Source organism: Hyaena hyaena, unplaced genomic scaffold (genome assembly GCF_003009895.1).
Source record: "Hyaena hyaena isolate Hyena2069 unplaced genomic scaffold, ASM300989v1 scaffold_218, whole genome shotgun sequence".
Lineage (NCBI taxonomy): Eukaryota > Metazoa > Chordata > Mammalia > Carnivora > Hyaenidae > Hyaena > Hyaena hyaena.
Genome location: NW_024080851.1, coordinates 1580932 through 1599483, shown reverse-complemented (window position 1 = coordinate 1599483; position 18552 = coordinate 1580932). Strand labels below are relative to the sequence as shown.

Sequence of the window (18552 nt, the reverse complement as noted above, 5' to 3'; positions counted from 1 at the left end):
GCAGGGTGTGCAGGGTGGACAGGGAGGCTGGATGGACAGGGATGCATGGCCCGGGGCAGGGTGTGCGGGGTGGACAGGGAGGCTGGATGGACAGGGACACATGGCCCGGGGCAGGGTGTGCAGGGTTGACAGGGAGGCTGGATGGACAGGGGTGCATGGGCAGGGGCAGGGTGTGCGGGGTGGACAGGGAGGCTGCATGGACAGGGACGCATGGCCTGGGGCAGGGTGTGCAGGGTGGACAGGGAGGCTGGATGGACAGGGATGCATGGCCTGGGGCAGAGGTGTGCGGGGTGGACAGGGAGGCTGGATGGACAGGGGTGCATGGGCAGGGGCAGGGGTGCATGGGGCCTCTTGCTGGGTCAGGAGGGAAGATAGGAGGGCGCCTGGGATGCGAATCTGGACTGGGCGGCAGTGCGGTGTGAGGCCCTTGGCACAGCCTGGCGGTCTTGCTTACCTGCATGTGCTCAGAGACTGTTCAGCTGTTTCTGTTCCTTCTCTGCGCGTCTGTGCATTCCCGAGGAAGCCGGTCCATGAGCTCTGGCTCCTGGGGTGTGTGCTCACATCCGTCCCTCTTGCCCCCACCCATCTTCCTCCTCAGGCTTCCCTTGGGCTCTGTCCAGGGGCCAGAGCCTCGGTTTTGTGGCCCGTGAAACGTGAGGGGACCCGCTGGCCTGCCACCCCTTCCTGCTGGGACCCCCTTGTCCGGGGCACTGCCCCGAACTGCCTGTGCTGTGGGCCTGGGGATGTTTGTCCACTCCCTGTGCTCTCTTGGCACACGGGCTCGCACGCGGGTGGACCAGTGGGTGGGGTGGGGTTCCAGGGGTCGGTCTAGAGCATCCAGACCAGGAGGGAGGAGGGAGGGGGAGCGGGGCGCGTGTGGTCAGGACTCGGAGTCGCTGTCCCGAGGGAGGAGGCAGCGCGTGTATCGTCTGTGCTCTGCTCCAGAGACCGACCCAAGGGCGAGCCCCTGTGTGGTGGGGTGAGCCTGGAGCAGAACCCCCTTCCAGAAGGCGTGTGCACACGCGGATATGCGCCGTAGGGAGTGCTGGGAGCCAGGGGTGCTGTGGGGGAGCACAGGGGGGAATGCACTGCGGGAGCACTGGGTGGGGAAGTGGCCGTGTAGAGTGCTGGGGGAGGAGGAATCTGTGGCAGCCGGGGTGCTGGGGGAGGGGTTCCAGAATTACCGGGGTTCTTGCAGACTTGCACATTACGATGTTTAATATTCCGAGCTTCATGCACTGTTTATAAGAGCCTGCATTTCTTTATACCTTAATTAGCAGGAAGTATTGCTTCCTGAAAACCCAGTAGGGGGTTGGAATTCTAAGGAGCCTGCCCTTTCTGGCAGCCTATAGAAACCCACCCAGGTGTGTCCCTTTTGGGAGAAGGCTCCAGGCTCTCCCTGGACTGTGGCCCTCACTGCCCAGACGGCAGGTGTTAGGGGCGGGTGTCTCGGGTCTCACCTGCTTCTGTGTGCAGAGATGTGGCCTGTGGCTGTGCCTTCATGCTGCTTCCTTCAAGGAGGGGATGTCCACTCAGCATCTGCAGTGGCTCTTCCTGGGAAGGTGCGCAGAGCCCGGCAACAGGGGGCTGAGTCTGTAGCTCCTGGGCATGCAAGGGGGAGGTGCATGGGGAGGCAGGGGGACCTGGACAGCAGCCCCGCCTGTCGTGTGGAGTAAGAACGTGTCACTGAGGAGACAGGGCTCACTGTGGAGTGCCTACTGTGTGTGGAACGGGCCTACTGTGTGCACAGCCAGCCTACTGTGTGCAGAGATTGCCTAGCGTGTGCTTAACTGGTCTACTGTGTGCAGAGCCAGCCTAGTGTGTGCAGAGCTGGCCTGCTGTATGCTGAACTGGTCTACTATGTGCAGAGCTGGCCTAGTGTGTGGTGAGCTGGTGTACTGTGTGCACAGCCAGCCTACTGTGTGCAGAGCTGGCCTCACGTGTGTTGAGCCGGCATACTGTGTGCAGAGCCAGCCTCTTGTGTGAGGAGCCAGCCTAGTATGTGCACATTCAGCCTACTGTATGCAGAGCCAGGCTACTGTATGCAGAACTGGCCTACTGTGTGCCAAGCCCGTCTAGGTGATGGGGTGCAGCCTGTATAAGTCAGACCCAGTCCTGCTCTCAGGGGCCTTTAGAACCTGTCTTACGGAAGTGTCACACACGCACAAAGGCAGAGATGATACCACAGGCACTGCTCTGGCACCCATAACTCCTCTGGATGGCAGCTGACGTCTGTGTCTTCTGCTCTCTGGTCCTGGATGTCACCTCACCTCACCATGTGCTCACAGCCTTGGCTGGTAGTCCTTCCCATGACCGTGACTTGGCCACCGGGACTCTTTTGTCCCCTGCCCAGGGGAATGCAGGTGCGGCAGCTCTGACATCCAATGTACCTTGTCACCTGTTTGATGAGGCACTCATGCTTCCCTTGGGGGCCTTTATCCAGATAGGATATGGGCGAGGTGGACACTGGGCTGACCAGTGGCACAGGGCCTGAAGCCATTGGTCACAGCCCCATAGTCCCTGAGAGGAGGGGCACGGCAGGGCCAGATGGTCTGGGAGATGCGGACCCTGGGCTCTGGGGTGTGCCCCATTGCTTGGTGGCTGGCCTGGGAGACGGGGCAGGGTTATGGCCAGGGTGTGAGGACACATATTGGACGTGGGGGTGTGGGCTCTGGACCCTTGGGGTCAGCGGAGCAGAACAAGCAGGAATTACTCAGCAAGGCCCCCAGACATCCGTCGCAGAACACAGGAACCAGAAGGCAGGGGATGCGCGTGTCGTACTCGGACATCAGTGCCAACGAAGTGTTCAGGGCGGCTCCCGTGGGACCCGGGTGCCAGGTGCTGCTCCCTGAGCTTGCAGGCTCCCGGAGTGGGGCTCAGGTAGTTCCTGCCCCAGGTGTGCCAGCAGTGCCCGTGTGACCCACGTGCCACCTGCCTCCCATGACGTTGCGCCCGGGGTGCCCTGACAGCTTTCCTGTTGGTAATTCACTGGGTTTACACAACACAGTTTCTTAATTCTGTCATTTTTTCTGCGCTGATTCACTCACGATTCTTTAAAAAAGAACGTTCACCCATCAGCTAATTGGTTATCCTCAAAAACAATAAAGGCTGAGTCTCGTCACAGATCAATTTTTGAGGCATCGGTGCCCCAGAACCGCCATGGGCAGGCAGTGGGGTTCTTCTCTTCTGCTTCTCCATTCTGTTACTGGGAAGCCACGGACATGTAGAAGCTGGGTGTCCCTCACCCAGTGTATCTGTCCTTCCCTCTGATGCTCATGCCTCCCACAGCTGGTGATGCACTGCCATTGTCACTCTGGACAGGACCCGCCCCCGAGCCCAGCATGAGGTACAGCGAGCCGTCTGCCTCACACATTATGAGCTGCGGCCCCTGGGTGCACTGCTGAGTGGCTTTGCTGCAGGCCCTCACTTGGAGATCAGCTGCGTGGGGCCGTGACAGTCACACTCCCAGCCCCCTGTGGGCACCTACTCTCCTGCATGTGGCTCACACACCTGCTCATCCAGAGATGGGTCTGTCGGTATACTCAAAGGTGGGCAGGATGAGGCCTGGAGCACCTTGCGGCCCAGCCAAGGGCACAGGGCCACCCCTGGAGGTGCCGACGGGCACACGTCACCCTTGAGGTGCCCAGAACCGGGGATGGGTGACCCTCCCGGAATCGTCTGTGGGGATAGTGCCATGTGCAGTAGGCGCTGTCACCTCTGCGGGCATCTTGGAGCTGAGAGGACTTCCCGACGGCTGGGAGCCTTCTGCAGAAGGAGGGGGCGAGGCCTGGCAGGGGCCCTGCTGTCATCCCTGGGCCCGGGGACGGAGGAGGTTGGGAGGGGGCTCCGTCTCACTGCCTGGCGTGGAGCATCCCCGCCTAGTCTGACTGTGACCCCCCATGGGACAGTGATGATAGGGGCAGCGGGGCAGACACTCTGGAGGTGCCAGGGAGTGCTGCCTGCTGGCCTGGAGGCTTGTGCAGGCGTGGCCGGCTGACGCCCAGGGGCCCGGCCTTCGGCTCTGCAGGGTGGGCATCGGCACCCGGCCGTCTGCCTCTGGGCTCCCAGACGCCATCATAGAACAGCATGGCCTTCCCATGGGTCACTGGGAGAACCCCCTTCCACAGATAGGAAGGCCGGGTCCTAACAGTTAAGTGGGTGCCCACAGCGCCTCAGAGGCTGATGTCCCAGCGGCCAGCTCGCAGCCCACAGGCGGCGTCCGGGGGATCTGCATGCCGAGGGAGGCCCAGGGCTGGATGGGCGCCTGTCCTCCGGTGCGGGTTGGTGGCCTGGGCTGCCTTTCAGGAGAGCGTGTCAGGCACAGGTGTGGGCGTGCGTGGGCCTGCGGGCAGCGGGAGCTGGGGAGCCTCATGTTAATGTAGAGCTTTGGGGAAATCCCACGGAGGGAGCTCTTTGGTGAGAAACCCCAGAGCAGCATGAAACAGAAGCCATAGGATGCATTCTCAGGGTGGGGCTGGGGAGCTCTGAGCTCCTGGGGACGCCTGGGGTCTGTGAGAGGCTCCCCCAAGGCCACTGCCCAGGCGGGGCCCTCAGACGCCCTCAGGCCCAGGCGCACGTGACAGATGCAAAGCCAAAACAACACTGTGCTTCTCACTGCTCATTTTTGTTCCGGTTAATGTCATAAATTTTCGTAATGTTTACTACTTATGTTAACACGAAGCAGATTTGTGGGGCGCCTGGGTAGCTCCGTTGGTTAAGCATCCGATTCGCGATTTGGGCTGTTTTGTGAGTCTGAGCCTGCGTCAGCTCTGTACTGACAGCATGGAGCCTGCTGGGATCTCTCTCTCTCTCTCTCTCTCTCTCTCTCTCCCTTTCTTTCTCTGCCCCTGCTCCACTCATGCTCTGTCTGTCTCTCTCAAAATAAATACATAAACATTAAAAAAATTTAAAAAACCACGTGGCGGATTTGCTGTTACCTTTGGAAGCATTAATGCAGTTTGAAGAATTTCTCAGCTGTGTCATGTGGTAAATAAGCAGATGTGGCCCGCTTGCGGGGAAGTGTGTGCGGCCCTCAGCTACCGTAAGGGCGTTCAGGTGAGCTGTACCGCAGAGTCTGATGGTAAACCTGCCGTCCCGGCTGGAGCCCCAGCTGAGACCACGGATATGCACACGGCAGGTGTGGCAAGTCCCCAGGCAGTATGCCGGCCAGGCGGGTGCTGGCGCTCTTCCCGGTGCACAAATGTGAGAGTGGACATCGTGGTGGTGGATGCCTTTGGGGTGTCCCTGTGGGTGGCGAGCTCAGGGTGGCTGTGTGCCCCGGGAATATGTGTGCCTGGGGGACCTGGGTCACAGCTGTGGGGGCTGCCCGCCCCCCTGAGGCTGCCCTGGCCCAGGGCTGTGGGGCCCTGGGGCACGCTCTGTGGTCACCTGCATAGGTGCTGGTGAAGGTGTAGGTCCCCAGCCCCGGCGCGTCACTAACGTGTGGTTTGCCCTCTCGCCCCCAAGGAGAATCACTGTCGCCGCATCAAGATCCTCGGGGACTGTTACTACTGTGTGTCCGGCCTCACCCAGCCTAAGACTGACCACGCCCACTGCTGCGTGGAGATGGGCCTGGACATGATTGACACTATCACGTGAGTGCGCACGGCCTGAGGTCCTGGGGGCCCCCTGTGCCAGGGCTGCGGAGAGCCACACTGCATGGGGACGTGTGGGGGGCGCTCCCTCCCACACTGTGGCTCCGTGGTCCCCCCTCTGCAGTTTGCTGGGACAGCATTTCTTCATCTGTGGCCATCCTGGGCATCGTCACGTGTGCACGGATTGTGCATGAAGAGGCTGCCATCATGCTTTAGTCAGACCACACTCCTGCGGGGGATCCAGAGGCAGAGGATGGTTTGGGCCACTTATGAGATTTCTGGGGTGTCTCATGTAGACCCCGTGTGCAGTTCTGGGTGCTCAGGATTGGGGTGGGGGAGGTGATGCCACTCATTCCACACCAGGGGTGTAGGGCCACTGTCATTAGGCAGCACATCTGCTAGGGTCACGCACTGTGCAAACACGAAAGTTCCCTGACGTGAGCTCAGATTGGGCTTGTGAGGGGCCAGGCATTTGCTGCTGCTGGATGGAGCAGAGCTGAATAAGTTAACAGTGACAGAAGGATTCTCCTCAAGGGCAGGCGCGGGCAGCCCGCGGCTGACCCCCTCCTGAGGCTGGAGGGGTTGAGGGTCCTGTCCAGGGGCGGGGAGGGATCTTGCTTCCACTTGGTAGGAAGTTTGCCCTCACCCCTGTGGGAGTAACGAGCGGGGATGTTTACATGCTCCACGGTAAGGCCACGAGTGCTGGAGGGGATGTGGAGGCCTGGGCGCTCATACTGGGCATGGGCGCAGCCCCCGGACCAGCCCCTGTGCTCTGTTGGGGATTGTCCATGTGACACAGGGGCGCCCCGTCTGTCACAGGCCGAAGCAGGTGGTGCGCCGGACTGGAAGCAGACTGGGAGCGTGTCACTAAGTGGGCCTAATCCAGACATGGTTTTGCCAGAGGCCTGGGTGTTTGCTTTGTGGTGTCGGATTAGGGGAGGCGAGTGGCGTGCACTCCGCCTTCTGGGACCCACGCTTGAGCTGGCGAGGCTGTGTGGTCCTCGGGGTGCAGACGCTGACGTAGCCAGGCTGAGTCAGGATAGCCCTGGAGGGGAGGTGTCTCTGATTGTTCTGGAAGCCTCCATCTGTCTCTGCTCCTGGCCAGCGTGTCTCAGTGAGATAGTTCCTGACTCATGGTCTGTTGAGAAGCACCTGTCCAGGCGCTTGCACGTTTGCTGGCACAGAACTCAGGTGTTTGAGGCAGAACCTTCTGGAAGCAGGGAGAGACGGAGCTCGCCGGCGGGGTGTCTGGGCTGCAGGGTTTGGTTGGAGGTTGGTGGCCTGCTGCATGCTCTGTGTGACTGCCGGGTTCCTGTGCCCCCTGCCCATTCCTGGCTACCGCGGTTGCAGATGCTGAAGACGCACAGAAGCACCGTTGGCAGATTTTCTCACTCACGTTCCCCTACATTCCTTTCTTTTTACAAATTAAAAAAAAAAAAACAACTACCCGAAATTTTACCCTTATTTTGTTTTTTGTTCCATTGCCTCTAAGTAGAGTTTGGAAAATGACTGAAAAAAAGTTACAATTAAGAGAAAAAGTGTTCCACGTGTGTAAAACTAAATAGATGTTGAGGATACATCTATGGTCAGACTTCTAAGTAACCTGTGGCACATGGACTTCCGAAGGTGTGCGTGAACACTTCGGTGTGGGGGACGGACCCTGGATGGACGCGACGGGCAGCGGTGGGCCCCTGATGGGGAGGCGGGCCCAGGAGTGTGTGAGGCCTCTTGGGGGCGGGGCGGCCTGGCTGGTGGGAACCTGGCGGAGCTGTGGGCAGTCTGCACGTCCAGGCCACGGGGAGCTGGCCTGAGGGGGTGCCGCCCTCACAGGCGGGGTGGCTCCAGTGAGAGGAATGGACATCCGAAGGTACCACATCGGGACCCCCAGCAGCAGCATGGAGCAGGTCCACGGCTGCGGCCCTGGGTCCTCGTGGGCCCTCTCCCGTGTCTCCACCCACACCTGCACCTGCCAGGGAAGAAGTTGGCGAGCTGTGGGCTGTGGCCTTAAGCCTGGAGGCACCAGGCTAGCTCAGCTGCTGTCAGAGCCCGTTGGTGCTCCTTCAGCCCCGCCCGAGGTTGCACACAAGGAAACAGCCTCAGAGAGGGCAGAGGTTGGGGTGGCCATAGTTGCTGGGCCGATGGGATTTCCCTAGAAATCCCGGGGCCTCCCAGTGGAGCTCTGCTCCCATGCCCTCCCCACGCAGGGTGGCTGCCTTGCCTGTGTGAGGTTCTGAGAGCCAAAGCCTCCCGACCTTGTTCTCGCCAGGGCGTGGCCCCCGTATCTGTGTCCTATCCATGTGATCTGGACGGGACACCCCTTTATTTCATCATTGAAGCCCTTATTTTCCTCTAGGGTTTTTAATTCAGATGTTTTAAGAGCCTGGCACCCTCGAGTCTCTTGGATCAGCCTGCTGGGAGGTCGGGGTGTGTCCGGGAGTGGTCTCTGATGGACCCTGCTGTACTGGCGCCTGTGACGAGCCCTCAGGCATGGGGGTGCAGATCTGGGAGGGCTCCCTGGAGGCTGCATCTCTGCTGGGCCAGGTAGGGCTGGGGACAAGACAGTGCACACGAATTAGCACCAGTCTTGAAGCAGGAGGGGGATTTTACACTGGGCTCACGGGCCACCTGCTATGCTGGTGGGGGGTCTGCATGTGATTTTATGCTGAGAGGGGGCTGGGGGGGGTTATCTGGCGGGGCCGGCCCCAGGATGGCAGTGGTGTCCCTTTCCCCTCATGACAGACCTTGTAACCATGGGGCCACCGTGTCCTGGGCCTGGGCTCAGCCTTATGGCCCTTCTTCGCTGGTCTTGGCCGCTGACCCAGGGAGGCCTGTTGGACACACCTGCCTGGGGTAACTGTGGACAGGCCGGGTTGGGAGGGGCCGGGGTCACACAGCCCGGCCCTTTCCCTCTAGCGCAGCCCACTTTTGTCCCCGGGAGCCCACCATATGGCCCACTGTTGCCTCCTCAGCGGTGCGGTTTCCACTTGTCCTTCATAACACAGCTCTGGCCATCGGGGAAGCGGATAACGAGGAGCATAGCTCCGGAGGGCATCAGCACGGCTGCGTGTCCCCCTGCCCTGGTGTGGCATATGCCTCCTGCGTCTGACTCTGGTGGCACTCCCGGGGGCTGGGAAATGGGGTGGGACAGCCCCATGGGGACTCCCTCTATGACTGTGGGGAACCCCTTCTCCTGCAGGCCATCTCCCCTGGGTGTTATGAGGTCATACACTGTCCCCTGTTCCTCAGCCGGGGGTGACCTGCCCACTGGCAACTGCCGACTGATTTTGGCGTCCACACGTGTGTCCGAGGCCCACTTTCCATCCCATACGGTCTGTTTGGGGGTCAGGCCACAGCTTTCAAGCGACAGCCTCCCCATAGGCCCAGTCTCGAGTGGGGGTCAAACCCTGGCTGTCTCCCAGGGCCTTGGGCCATGGAGACGGTCAGGTGTTCCTGGCGGGTTATCACCCCGCTCTCTGGGTCAGCAGATCATCACTGAGCGGATTGGAGGCCCTGATCTGAGGTTCAAGGCTCGTTTCCCTTGAGGGGCCGCCCTGGGTGGGGAGGGGGCGGGGGGTGGCATGGACACAGCGTGAGATGCCCAGTGGCCCGGGTCTGGGAGGCCTGGCCTGAAGCATCCCTTCCCACCTGCCCCCTCCCCGGGGTCCGGCTCAGGTCAGGAGCCCCCCTGCTCTCACCTGTTCAGGCTCCCCTGCGTGTATGGCCTTGTGGGTGTGGACGAGGGCCCGGCCCCACGCTTGTGACCCGTCTGTTGCAGGTCTGTGGCCGAGGCCACAGAGGTGGACCTGAACATGCGTGTGGGGCTGCACACGGGCAGGGTCCTCTGCGGGGTCCTGGGCCTGCGCAAGTGGCAGTATGACGTGTGGTCCAACGACGTGACCCTGGCCAATGTCATGGAGGCGGCTGGCCTGCCTGGGTGAGTCGGGGCGAGGCGGTGTGCTGGGGGGGAAGGGGGAGGGCAGGGGCACGGGTGCTGGTCTGTGCCCTAGCCTCCACAGACAGTCGGCCCTGGATAGAGATGTGGCCCGATGCCCAGCCACCTGCTGGCAGCTCTGTTCCCTGTGCTCACCCGAGGAAGGGAGGCTCCGTGGCCTCAGAGCCCTTCCGTGCCCGCACAGCCTTCCTCTTGGCGTCGCCGTGCACTTCCTCGTGGCCCCTGCCCCACACAAGCTCCATTACGGTGGCCTCCCCTGCCCTCGTCGGGCCCATGGCCAAGGCGGGAAAGGGGTTCTCCCTCCCTCCGCTGAGCGGTGGTCACGGGAGAAGGGCCACGAGGCACAGGTCAACCCATATCCTCCTGGTACACGGTTCTCAGACGTGCCGCCTGTGCTCACGCGGCTCCCATGCCGGAGGTGAGCGCCAGCCGCCCTTGGACCCGCCCCCGCATCCACCCTGGACTGTATGGTGTCTGTTCCCAGGCTCACAGCTGTGTGGCCTCCAGGGCTCTGACCTTCCGTCTCTCACTGCCTGCCTTGGTTCTTGGGGACACATCTTTCCCCCCAACTCCTGGACGGACCGTGGGAGAAACATCCGTCTCCACACTGAAGCCTTTCCAAGGGGGCTTCGAGAGGATTGTCGTCTGTGAGCCTGGTTGTCCCTCAGCACCTCCCCCATGGACCCTCATAGCCACTGACGCACCTGTGCCTCCACACGTCCCCCCCCCCCCCCATCCATCCATTCAGCAAACACCCCGTCCACCACTGGGTGTTCAGAGAGCATGGCCAGGCTCAGATGGGTGGGTGGGTGGGTAGACGGGTGGGTGGGTGGATGGACAAGTGGATGGGTGGATGGGCAGACGGGTGGGTGGGTGGATGGACAGGTGGATGGATGGACAGGTGGGTGGGTCTCATTACTGAGTGGCTTTCATTTCACACTGAGATCCCTGAGGCTGGATTCCTGGGCCCCTTCCCAGACAGGACACCCTGAGCAGTCGCCCTTGGGGGACCAGGGCTGGGCAGGGGTGGAACCAGAGGCCGAACACACTTGCTCTTCATGTGTATCTTCTGGTCTAAAAGTGACCCTTTATACCTGCTGCCTGGTACTGTGGCCATTTCCTCCAAATTTACTTGCTGGGTCCAGACTGCCCCAAAGCAGACAGTGCTGGGTCCTGAGTAAACTCCCCCTGCCCCGGGGGCCCTGGGGGAAGCAGTCACCTGCATGTCCCCCGGCTCGGGGGTGGGGTGGGGAGCGGCTCCTGTCCCACAGGACTGAGGCAGAGGACACCGGGCATCCCAGCCCCGCCTGCGTCCAGGGAGGGAGCTCATGGGGCTGACTGCCCTCTCCCCACAGACACAGGGCGAACGAGTGACAGGCGGTGCTGGCTAGTGAAGGTGGCCCTGTCTCACTAGTGGCCTCTTGGGCCTAGCCTGGCCAGGCCTCCCATTTGTTCCCAGGCCACGCCCTGGCCACAACCAGGCCACGCATGCTCATACCCGAGACCCCCCCTCTTTCCTAGAGCTTGGAGCGCTCTGTGCTGAGAGCAGTTGCTGAGTTTCTGTGCCCTGGAGGGCCCTCTGCTCAGTGACTGAGACATTTCTGTGCCCCGGCCCTCCCCCACCCCCCACTCAGTGACCGTGTGGATGGAGGACCCTGAGTGCAGGATGCCCCCTGCCTCTCCAGAGACCCTTGTGGCTTGGCTGTCCCTGCGCAGCTCTGGGCCAGGCTGGCACACGACAGGGTCCCAGGAGCCCGGGGGCCAGTGGTGGGGGACTCTCGTCCTGCTTGGCGCCCTTGTCCCTGTGGGAAATCGAGGGGACACTGAACACGGGGACCACTTGGCACACTGGGGGCTTTGCTTCTCGCCCACAGGCCCCAGTGCTCTGGTCTCTGGGAGGCGTGGGGGCTGGGGGTTCTGGGGCTGCTGTGGGTGTTCAGGCTCGAGGTTCTGCTCTGGGGGTGGGTGTGGGGAGGCGGTGGCTACGGTTTCTCTATCTCACCAGAAAATGCACCGTGGTGAGTGTGAGCGCCCCATCTGGTGTGGGGACAGTGTGACCGGGCAGGGCCTGGGCGTCCTGGGGATACTCTGCCTCTCCCCTCACCCCACTGCCGCCTTCCACCCTGCTGAAGGTTCCTGTTGTCCCTGTGGCTGGGCTCCTGCCCCACCTGGCTTCCCTGGTGACCTGCATGTGACATGTGTGACCCAGGGAGCCTGGCTGCTCCTCCTGCACGTGCCCACATGCAGGGACGCCTCTGCTGTGTGTTGCAGGAAGGTCCACATCACGAAGACGACCCTGGCATGCCTGAATGGGGACTATGAGGTGGAGCCGGGCCATGGACATGAGAGGAACAGTTTCCTGAAAGCTCACGACATCGAGACCTTCTTCATCGTGCCGTCACACCGGCGGAAGGTGGGCTCCAGGACCCTCCTGCCTGGACACGGACGGGACAGTGTGCCCACCCCCTGGGCCAGGGCTTTGGGGCATGGGTTGGGGTGTGCAGAGGAGGGGTGCAGGGTAGGGGTGTGGAGGGCGGGGTGTGAGGGGCAGGGGCTCCTGGACCCCCTGTCAGAGCCCAGGGTCCTTTCGGGGGCTGGGCTTCCCGCCTCCTTCCTCCTTGCCTCCCTGGTCCTTTACTGACTCTCCTGGGAAACAGGTCAGGGATGGGGGTGCGGAGAGGGGTGCTGTGCACACCAGAGGATCATGTGGGACACTCGAGGTCACTGCCCAAGGAAACTAATCTGGACGCGATAGAGGTGACCTATTCTTTTAGGGCTCAGGTGAGGTGCAGGGCACAGGTGAGGGGTGCAGAATTCAGGTGAGAGTAGGGCTCAGGTGAGAGAGTACAGGGCACAGGAGAGGGGCGCAGGGCACAAGTGAGGGTGCAGGGCTCAGGTGGGGGGTGTAGGGGTCAGGTGGGGGTGAGGGGTGCAGGGCTGTGGTGAGGGGTGTAGGGTACAAGTGAGGTGCAGGGCTCAGGTAAGGTGCAGGGCTGCAGAGAAGGGGTGAAGGGCTCAGGGCACAGGTGAGGGCTGCAAGGGTCAGGTGAGGGATGCAGGGCTCAGCTGAGAGTACAGGACACAGGTGAGGGGTACAGGGCTCAGGCGAGGGTGCAGGGCTCAGGTGAGATGCAGGTGAGGGTGAGGGTGCAGGGCTGCGGTGAGGGTGCAGGGCTGTGGTGAGGGGTGCAGGGTTGTGGTGAGGGGTGCGGGGTTGTGGTGAAGGTGCAGGGCTCAGATTAGGGTGCAGGGCACAGGTTAGGTGCAGGGTTCAGGCAAGGGCTCAGGGCAGAGGTGAGGAGTGCAGTGGAGTGGAGGGCAGGCTCCAAGGGGCAGGGACCTCGGGGGCTGGCGGCTGTGGTCCAGGCTTCCAGGGTCTCCCCATGGCCCTGCGCTACAGCTGACCACTGACCTGCCCCAGGACGTGGGCTTCACTCTGGATTTTGGAGGCCTTGGGTGCAGCTGTGGGCTGTGGGACCTGGTGCTGGTCTGTTCCCTTGTTGGGTCCTGGTGACCTCCCCGTCCCCGTCTCGTTCATGCTCCCGGCCAGAGGGGCAGCACGAGTGTCCTCACGGGTTTCTCTGCACCACATGTCGGCACAGATATTTCCAGGGCTGATCCTCTCCGACATAAAACCAGCCAAGAGGATGAAGTTCAAGACCGTGTGCTACCTGCTGGTACAGCTGATGCACTGCCGGAAGATGTTCAAGGCGGAGATCCCCTTCTCCAACGTCCTGACGTGTGAGGACGACGACAAGGTAGGGGGCACCATGACATGTATGGATGATGACCAGGTAGGGGGGTTGCCATGACGTGTGAGGAGGACGATGAGGCAGGGGGCCGCCAGCGCAGCAGGTGCACTTTGGGCAGGTGAGCCCTGGCCCTTTCCATTTTACAACCTTGTCAGTGCTATTCAGGGTTGGCCTGCTTTTGCTTTCCTACAAGCATCTTTCTGTTATCTTGTGTTTTTATTTATTTATGGTTTGGCAATTTGGCATTCCGCGTACGTGTCAGTAAATTCATGGTCAGACCCCTGCTGCTGTCTGAACCCGTCCTCAGGATGTTCATGCACATTGGGTGTTCTTTCGTTAGGTCTGGAGCTTCGGCCATGGCCTGCAAGCTGGGGGCCATCAGATAGGCCTGCCCCCGTCCTGGGCCTCCTGCTTCACCTCTGCACGCTTCTCTGTGGTTAAGTCCTCTAGCAGATGGCAGGTGCCCCCTGGGGCGGCCCTGCTGCATGGCCTGGCTGCCAGGATTTTCCATCTTTCCTCTTGGCTTGGTTGGAGCCATCTTTGGATTTTCTGTCCTCCTGCTGGGTTGTGGGGTGCCGCTCGGTGGGGGTCCCGGCATCTACGTCAGCCACACAGGCCTTGGGTTTCAGGGGGTAGAGACCCCAGTCTTCTGGAGCTGGGGGCTGTGTCCCTGGAGCCTAGGAGGAGCCCGGTGACCACCTCTGCCCAAGCAGCTTTGAGCTTCACCCTCCTGTGTCCTGTGTCTCATGTCCTGGCCCCCAGCCCGTTGTTGCTCCACATGTGACCATTTCCATCTCCCGAGCCGACGCTACTGCCCCCTTGATCCCCTTTTCCTTGCCGTGTGCGTTATGTACTGTTAGAAGGAAAACCGCACCCCGGAGGGAGCCGTCGCTGGGTAGGGCGGGTTCTCAGCCTGTGATGTCTGGGGTGTCGGCCTGAGGGGAAGCCGAGACCAGCTTGTGCTTCGCAGGGGGGAGATGTTTCCGTCATCTGCACTGCTCACCTGCTGCAGGGAGCTGGGGTCCATGCTGAGCATCCACGAGGGGTGTCCACATGGGGCGTCCACACAGGGTGTCCATGCTGGGTGTCCACGCCGGGCCCCAGGGGTGCACTCCTACCTGGTCCCAGCCAGGCGACCGTCCTTCCCGCCCCCGCTCACCAGCAGCCGCATCCCAGGGCAGCAGGAGTCCAGTGGGATTGGAGGGCCAGAAGGGCCGCAGCCCCCGCGAATGCTACCTCACACACGTGGGCCTCCATGTGGACTGGGGCTCCTGACCCGCCTGCTGGTGGCAGTGGGGCCCCCTCCGAGGACAGTGGGAGCCAGCTTGAGGACTCCGTCCAGGCCAGACACGCTTCCAACTCTTCACAGGCATGAACGTTCGTATCCCCATGACCCTCCCCTAGGTGGCCATTGTTGTCATTTCACAGACCGGGAAGCTGGAGCACGGAGAGGTTAAGCAGCCCACTTGGGGACACACAGCCCCTGGTTTTCAGGTCTCTGCACTCGAACCGCTGACCCTCCCCTTGGCGGGTCAACAGAGAGGCTGAGACAGCCAAACGCCACATTGAAATGAGCAATAAGTTTTCTCTTCGCCTTGATTTTGATTTGTTTTGCAAGAAAATACGTGCTTGGTGTAGGCAGTGGAGAAAAGCACAGAAAGAGAAAGTGGCCACGGCTCAGGTCTTGCCCCCTTCAAGGAGCCAAGGGTCTGGGTCGGGAGTCAGTGTGTGGGAGGCGCTCTGCACCCAGGTGACCTGCAGGACCTCACGAGCCCACCCGTCTCCCGTCTCATGGTCCAGCGTCTGAGTGAGGACAACACTGGCCCCCAGAGCTCAGTGCTGCCCCCTTCGCCTCTGCAGAAGTTTCCCTGCGTGCTGACCCTCATAGGGAGCCCAGCAGCTCTTGGGTGGTGGGGGTGGTGAGTGCGCATATGCGCCAGGTCCGGGGCAGCGCCTCTGCGGGGGCCAGTTCAGGATCCACGGGGCCCTCTGGCCCTGCTCCCCGGTGGGTGGGTTTCCCTGGGCCTCTTCCTGGGCCCAGGGAGGCAGGGGCCATGGAAAGAACACACTCACAGGCTGGCGTTGGCGCAGAAGTCAGCGGCTCGTGGGTGATGGGTTTACGTTTGTGCAGCTCTCCCGAGGTCAAGGTGACACACTGTGTGGACCCCACACGCATCAGCTGTGGCACCAGGAGGTCCGCACACCCAGCTCTGGGGCCCTCAGCAGCCTTGCCCAAGGGCGCATCTTGCTCAGCTACTGCGTGCCTCCGAACTAGGGAAGGGACTTGGGTGGGTGGCGAGTGTGACTTGGCCTTGTCTCACGCTGGTGGCCGCACTTAGGATACGGAACATCTCTGTCACTACCACGGTCCCCCTTCTGCTGTGGTCACCCCGCTACCCTCCCAACCCCGGCTTTGCGGACTCCTCTCCAGCCCAGGGACCATCACTTGGGAACGTTGTACACGTGCACTCAGTCTGCACCCTGTGAACTTGGCTTTTTCTTCACTCAGCACAAAGCCCTTGGGCATCTCCAAGGTGTCCCCGTGTCAGCAGCTCCCCATTTCCGCGGCTGGCTGGCATTTCCCGGTGTGGGCGGACAGCCGCTGGCTTGAGCACCCTTGTTGACGGACATTCTGGTTGTTTCCAGCATTGACTACAACAGATCAAGCTGTAGTGAGCACTCCCGCCAGGAGCTATGTGTGGATGCGAATGCTCATTTTCTGGGAATGAGGCCCACAGGGTGGGTCTTGTTTTATCTTTTCTTTTTTTTGAGAAACTGCCAAACCATTTTCCAGAGTGACCTCCCCACTTCACATCCCCACCAGCCACGTATGGGAGATCCCATTTCTCTGCGTCCTCACCAGCACTTGGTGCTGCCACTGTTTTGTTTTTGATTTTTTAATTTTGGCTGTACAAGTAAGTGTATAGTGACACCTCACGATTTTATTTCGTGTTTTCCTGGTGGCTAATGATGCTGACCATCTTCCCAGGTGCTAATTTTCTATCCATATTCTGTTTTCTGTTTTGGTGACATGTCCACCTGCTTTCTAATTGGACTGGTTTTTTTGGTGCCATTGACTTTTGAGAGTTCTTGATCGATTCCAGACCTGATTCTTCTGTCGGATGAGTGGTTTTACAGGTTTTTTCCCCAGCCTGTGGCTTTTCTTTCCATCCTGCTTACAGTATCTTTCATAGGACAGATGTTGTAAACTTTGAAGATGCCAAGTTTACTGATATTTTTTCTTTTATGAGCCGTGCTTTTGGTGTCCCGAGAGCTCTCTATGTAGCCTAAACCCCAAAGATTTTAATATTTCTCTTAAGAGTTTATACTTAGCAGTAAAACCTTGGTTTGCGAGCATACTTAGTTCTGGAAACATGCTTGTCATCCAAAGTACTTGTATATCAAAGCGAATCTCCCTGTAAAAAATAAGGGAAACTCAGATGATTCGTTTCACAACCCGAAGATATTCATATAAAAATGATTACAATGCTGTAGGATAATATGAAATAATAAAGAAAATATAGAGTATAAAGAAAAACAAGCAAAGTAACTGGTACTTAACGTTTGAAAACCTCGGTGGCTGGCATGAGGGAGACAAGAGAGAGGAGGGTTATTGTGTAGGACGACTTTCATGATCGCTAACGGAATCACTGCTGTCTGTTGCTCAACGGAATCTTCTGTATGAAGCCATTGTACGTGCTCGCATGGATGCTGACTACAGTATTAATAAACTCTTGTCATATTCTGTATGTAATGTAACTGGCAATAAGCCAGCAGAGGAAAGCGTCTCTATCTGCAGGCAGCCTTACCTAGAAGGAAGCAAAGCCTTCCTAAGCTCACTCTTGTCTGGAAAAGCAAAGGACTGTCCACAGGGGCTTTGAAGTGATAAAAACACACTAGTGCCAGTTGTGGGCACCTTCCAACGTCTGAAACATCACTGATTTCTGCCAAACACCGCAGCCTGAGACCCAGCATCTGAGCCTGGGGGATGATCACCCACAATCCTGCAGTGAGAGAAAGAGAAAGAGGGAGAAATCATTGGCTCATTTGTGATCCTGTGACATTGGGTGTCACATACGACCTGTATTGCAAGACATGGCTGGTTTATCAAGTTCCATTTATTAGAAATGTTTGCTGTTTGGCGGAACATGTGTAGAACACGTTAGCCCACAATCCAAGGTCTTACTGTACCTGTTTTATAGTTAAACCTGTGATCCCTTTTGAGTTAGTTTTTTTTTTTTTTTTTATAAGGGGTGAGGTTTAGGTCAAGATTTACTTTTTTGCTGATGGATGTCCATTTGGTCCAACACTGTTTGTTGAAAAGACTGTCTTTCTTCCTTTGAATTGCTTTTGCTTTTTGGTCAAAAATCCTTGACCGTACTTGTAGGAGGCTGCTTCTGGACTCTCTAGTCTGGCCCTCCGCCAACACCACACTGCCTGAGTGATGTACTCACACAATCAGTCCTAACGTTGGGTCGAGCAATGTCTCTCACTATATTATTTTTCACACAAATGAGTTATTCGAGTCTCTTTGCTTTTGTTTAGTATTTACAGTAAGCTTATCTATCTATAAAAAAGTTCCTATATTTTGATAAGGATTATGTTAAGCCTGTGTACATCCATCTGAGGAGAATTGACAACTTTACCGCATTGCATCTTCTAATCCACAAGCACGTGTGTTCCTCCATTTACTGAGATCTTTAATCTCCTTTATCAACAACATCATACAGTTTGCAGCATACATGTTGTGTACGTGTTTTGTTAGATTCGTACCTACTTCATTTTTCTCCATGATTATGAATGGTTTTGAACTTTAATTTGGTCTTCACATGCTGATTATTGGTATTAAAGAAATACCTTGTTTTTTGAAATTTTTAAATGTTTATTTATTTTTGAGAGAGACAGAGCGTGAGCAGGGGAGGGGCAGAGAGAGAGGGAGACACAGAATCTGAAGCAGGCTCTAGGCTTCGAGCTGTCAGCACAGAGCCCGACGCAGGGCCCAAATTCACAAACCATGAGATTATGACCTGAGCAGAAGTTGGATGCTTAACCCAGTGAGCCACCCAGGCACCCCTAAGGAAGTACCTTCTTTATATTCATCTTGTATTGTAATCTTGTGGAATTCATTTGTTTTCTTTCCTGTAGAACTTTCTACGTAGACCATCATGTCGTTTACAATAGGGACAGTTTTGTTTTTTGTAATACATTTGTCTTTATTTCCTTTTCTTGCCCTATTGCAGTGGCTGGGGTTTCT

The 18552-nt window shown here is 58.7% G+C and overlaps 1 protein-coding gene across 1 annotated transcript in view; it reads left to right on the top strand.

Annotated features, from left to right (window-relative positions):
- The window catches only part of ADCY1 (adenylate cyclase 1), a 98826-nt gene that overhangs the window by 44358 nt on the left and 35916 nt on the right, over positions 1-18552 (top strand). The window contains exons 5-8 of the mRNA XM_039242968.1: positions 5467-5594; positions 9370-9528; positions 11818-11959; positions 13149-13304. Of these exons, the coding sequence (XP_039098899.1) occupies positions 5467-5594; positions 9370-9528; positions 11818-11959; positions 13149-13304 (585 nt within the window). The remainder of the gene's footprint in view (positions 1-5466; positions 5595-9369; positions 9529-11817; positions 11960-13148; positions 13305-18552) is intronic.